The 4,993-nt window shown below is 39.8% G+C and overlaps 1 protein-coding gene across 3 annotated transcripts in view; it reads right to left on the bottom strand.

Moving 5' to 3' along the window:
* The window catches only part of LOC105160159 (heparan-alpha-glucosaminide N-acetyltransferase), a 6,188-nt gene continuing 3,210 nt past the window's right edge, over positions 2,016–4,993 (bottom strand). For all 3 annotated transcript variants that reach the window (XM_011077424.2, XM_011077425.2, XM_011077426.2), the window contains exons 6-13: positions 4,361–4,475; positions 4,147–4,263; positions 3,972–4,063; positions 3,318–3,384; positions 3,129–3,207; positions 2,761–2,852; positions 2,489–2,632; positions 2,016–2,397 (exon numbers count right to left, since the gene is read on the bottom strand). In XM_011077424.2, the coding sequence (XP_011075726.1) occupies positions 2,362–2,397; positions 2,489–2,632; positions 2,761–2,852; positions 3,129–3,207; positions 3,318–3,384; positions 3,972–4,063; positions 4,147–4,263; positions 4,361–4,475 (742 nt within the window). In that variant the 3' untranslated portion in view covers positions 2,016–2,361. The remainder of the gene's footprint in view (positions 2,398–2,488; positions 2,633–2,760; positions 2,853–3,128; positions 3,208–3,317; positions 3,385–3,971; positions 4,064–4,146; positions 4,264–4,360; positions 4,476–4,993) is intronic.

Genomic DNA, 4,993 nt, shown 5'->3' with positions numbered 1-4,993 from the left:
GCATCAAAAGTGTTAAAGATGACTAACTCCTTACCCTTATTCCTTCCTTTGTTGACTCCTTGTGCGACAGGGGTACTCGGAGTCTCAAATATGATAGGCTGCTGATTAATATCTCCACATGAGTTATTCTTGTCTTCCTCCACAGCCTTACCCGATTCAGCTATGAGCGGCTACACTCGTGTCTTCTGCACATAAACATTGACTGGCGATTTTGGTACTTTCATGGAAGAGCAATCCTTCGTGGCATGTTCGATGCTCATGCAAGTGGTGTATTTAGGGGGCAACCACTCGTATTCTAACTTCCTCTGTTGGCGACATAATAACCAAATGCTTCAGGAGTTTGGCATTGATATCAAGCATGACACATACACTAGCAAAATCCAATCTCGTGCATGCGCGTGTGATCGCATCCGGATAAAGAGGTCGTCCAATGCCACTTGCCACGATACTCAAGCCATCATTAGTCCACAATTCAACTGGCAAGTGTCGAAGTTATACCTAAACTGGGACTTAGGTATGTTTCATCTTACTTAGGACCATGCCAGACTCCCATTTCTGCAACACGATTGGTTGTCTTTGGAACAACCATGGTCCGCCCTCTATAACTTCTTCTATTGTCACTATAATTTTGAATCGGAAGAAGAAAAATCCATTAACCGTGGCCGTGGCTTTTGTTAACAATGGCCAAATAGATTTGACGTAGTCCTTTACGTGATGAAAATACGGTCTTTTGCCCAAAAAATAACCCACTTCTGTCGCATTCCAGCGATGTGAACCATCTCGAACCATACAATGTGGGTCGTACAATAATTTCACCATTTTGCATCATAGGTGGCACATAAGTCAATATTTTTCGAGATGAATTAAGAAAAATATTGGCAATTTTATCGTAATAATTCATGAAGTTCGAACAAGGTTGTAGTGGCACATTACCGACGAAGATTCCGGTGGGCGAAAATGTTAGTAATTGTGACATGGCATCTGCAGTCATGTGCACTGCGCAGCATCAACAAAAACAACGTCGGCAGTAGGCAGTTCCAGCAGCATCATCGGCGGGTGAGCAGATGAAACCTGCAGCGGAGGTTGCTGATTTTCTGTCATCAATGGACGATTCAAAGCCGTGGGAGTCTGGGCAACCATGGGAGCTTCATCTCGCGCCACTAGCGGCACCATAGAAACCCTAAGATTCAAATCTGCAGCAACCCTATTTTCAGAGATCTGCAGCGATGACGCGAAGCAAGGAGGATGCTCTGCCGCCTGTTCAGCCGTCAAGCGCACCAAACGGCGAAACAGCAACTCCTGCGAATTCCTGTCGCCTTCTCCATATTTCGCTATCCAACGCCAGTGGAGATCGTTCAATGCACGAATAGATTCGTCATCCCCTTTGTTGATTACTCTATTGGCCAAAACAATAAAATCTGCAAACTGAAACTCCATGGGGTACAGATTAATCGCCGGCGCATCTTCCCCATCCAAACTGTCATCGATCGTTGTTGCGTTGTTGTTGTTCGCCTACCCTCCATGTTCGTCAACAACATTCCCCAACTCGCCGCCATCTATCCCCGCCACCATATCGTCTTCATCCTCGTCGGCCGCGGCGTCAACATGAATTCCGTGTGAAGTGTGTATTTTTAGGTGAAGTAGTGTGTGCGAGAGAACAAAGAGAATTAGGAGAGTCCATATTTCTTTAAAAACTTTCAAATAGTAGACATTTAAGGTCAATTATTTATTTTAGGGGTAAATTACATCTTGCTATATTAACTGTGCCCGTTTTTACATTTGTCATCAAAAAAAAAAATTTATGTCAATTTATCATCTCAAATTTACGAAAGATATATGCACTTTGTCACATATATAGATAACGAGTGTTTGTATATTCTTATTCACATGTACATCTGTGCGTGTAACTAGTAACATATTCATGGCTATTCACATAATTACAAACTAAAAAAGAAAAGTTCACTTGAATGATGGTGTCAATATCTCTTGTGTCACTTGTCGAAGACATGAAGACATAAAATTAAATAACTCTTGTTGTATTTCAAGTTTTCAACTGTATCTTGAATCACATTGGGAGACCAAGTGGATGGAATTACCAGCAGGCAAACTCCCAGTTTCCTAAAGATCATGTCTTATAACTATTTCTACATCTGTTAATGCTCCACCTGCTCCGTGCTTGCATCCAGGAAATTACGCGTGGACATGTGCGCTCGTCCGCGCAAGCGAAAACACATGGAGATGCCATGGCTTACAGTCTTGGTGAAGTACAATCCAGACCGCCCATCATGTTACTATTCAAGAACCCTATCCAAGCGATCCAGCCTAAACTCATCGACCAAATTCCCCAAAGTAAACAACCGATCATTGAGTTTGTTTCCCGATTCCAACCAAACTTAGCTGCAAAGATTTGTTATATAGATAAGGAGAAGGAAAATCTAAAAGAACATGGAAATGAAACTTCACCAAAGACCTCAGAGCTAATACTTACAATGTTGTTACGAGGATCTCTCCAATAAAATCCTTGTAGAATAAGAGGTAGGATATTACAGGCTACAAGAATATATATCAGCAAAGCATTCATACCCATCCATTCAAGTACCAGTGCATACCGTCTGCATCCATACACATCCACCTGAAAGAGAAGAGCGCATCATCAGCTTTTTTATGTCCATGGCGTGGTTGGATCAATATCAGTTACTTAAGGCTCTTAAAAGTGAATACCACTAGCTATATAAAACTCTAGGGATTATGAAGGCTCACCACCAAATAAATTGTAGCAAGTAGAAGCCCTGCAACACCACCAGTAACGCATGTATAACTGAAAGAGTACAGTGCCTTGTTGATGTGCATGCCTACAACAATAAGCAAATACATCGTCAGTGGCACAAACATTATAAACTGTGAATTAGTTCCATAATGCCCCCCCCCCCCAAAACCCCCCCCCCCCTCTCTCTCTCTCTCTATATATATATATACATGTGTATGTTTGTAATATATGTCCTCTTATATAGAGTGATATATTTTCTGATATTACCTAACAACCTTTATGTTGACAACAAAGATTACGAAAAGAACTAAACACGCTAGGTAATTTGACATTTGAGAAAACAATAAAATGAAGATGTTACCAAAGACGTCACATAGCACACCCAGGACTATAAAAGCTGAAGATGGTGCTATCCACAACAAAAGTCTATTTCTGTGATCCTGAGTGACATCAAGGAAGATGAGAACAATCAGGCAGTCTTCAACTGTGAAACGTAAATCATGAGACAAAAACTAAGTGGTTTCTCACTAGATGATATTAATGTTTTTACCTTAAAGTGGACAATAATGTGCCCAAATTGTAAGCCTATCAAGCATGTGACAATTGCCATTACTGTACTGCAAAATGACAAAATAAGATTATCGGTAAAAACTGAAAGGAAGTAATAAGCTAAAGAAAGGTATAAAGTGGTTGGATCTGGGGTGTGTATAAAAGGATTGAAGATTAACTACAATAGGTTTGAACAAATCATACATAAACTTCTGGGAGCCTTCCAACCTACACTTAGTTCCAAAATGAGACAGCAGGCTTACCTGTTTGTCAATAATGTCCATTCACCTAAGACTATAGTATTACCAAAAAACCTCTAGAAAATTAACCTGTAATTGGACCAACAAAATTTTACAAGTAGAAACACGAGTCCTTATGCTACAACTGAATCTTGAAATTATTTCTTTTTAACACTAATTGAAGAAAAATCCACTGTTCACACTACTATATCATGAGCTAAACATTCCACGCCAATCACCTTCACCAATCAAGAATTCCAGCATTTGGTCATCTCAACTAGAAATCACACAATGAGCTTCTATTTTAATTGGTTAACTTTCCATTTATATACTCGTATGTCTTTTTCTTTACTGTCTGAATTATACTATCATGAGCTATTGAAATGACATATAAGTGCAAAGATGCAAAATAAAACCTTAAAATTCCTTCTGGATCATAGGGGGCTTGGCACCATGAAGGAGCATTTGGAGGAAGTGGGCCATAATCTGGTGAGTTGATACTGCATTGCTGTCAAAGAGTAGGATTCAGAACACCAAAGCATATAGATATAGAAAATGCCAGTGTTTAACTCTCTAGAATAGAAATTTTACTTTTGTTCGAGCATATATTGGCCTCCGGTATAAGTGTTGAACACCCAAAATCATACGATCAATCATTCCAGCAGCATTACATGCGGGTCCAGTGTCACCATGCACCCCACATTTCACCTTCAACAGCAAATGAACGATGTCAAACTACTTCACGTAACCACCACAAAAGTCCAGTCTGTTATGTTTTTGACAACTATGAAATACAAGAACCTACCATGAATATCTTAGCCTCCGCAGGTGCTCCAATTGGAATCTTATACTCCCAGTCAGGAACATACAGACCATATAACAATAGCAGATACATGGTACTGAGCATGGACATCAGAATCCTGAAATTATCACAAAGGAGAATCCTGATTCAAGCATGAAGCCGAGGATATTGTGTTTAGGAAAACAATAAAAATATATATCGTAAATTAAGAGCAGTTTAAGAGAACTAGTTAACAAAAGAGAAGTCAGACTAGGTGTCTCTGACCAGCACTCGGCATATGCTCGACCTCATAGAGATGGTCATGGTTATCCAGTCCTTAGCACAAGTCTGAAACGGTAAAACCTAAACCAGAACTACAAAGTAGTATCTTAAAAGTTATGCTTTATCCCATTCCCATTACGCATTCTTGGTTATGATATATATTCTCTCTTGAAATACATTATAATGAATATTTGTCAAGATTTTTCTGTGTAAATATCATCTCTGGAGAACCCTTGCATCTGTTTACTGCTACCATAAATGGGATCTGCCTACTTGTAAAAATCAAGACACTTTCAGAGGGAACCCAAAGTTGGCAATTCAAGTTCTTGACACACTCTCCCCCCCCCCCCCAAACCCAAAAAAAAAAAAAAAAAA

This window comes from Sesamum indicum, linkage group LG4 (genome assembly GCF_000512975.1).
Source record: "Sesamum indicum cultivar Zhongzhi No. 13 linkage group LG4, S_indicum_v1.0, whole genome shotgun sequence".
NCBI lineage: Eukaryota > Viridiplantae > Streptophyta > Magnoliopsida > Lamiales > Pedaliaceae > Sesamum > Sesamum indicum.
This window is presented reverse-complemented; position numbering and strand designations above follow the sequence as displayed.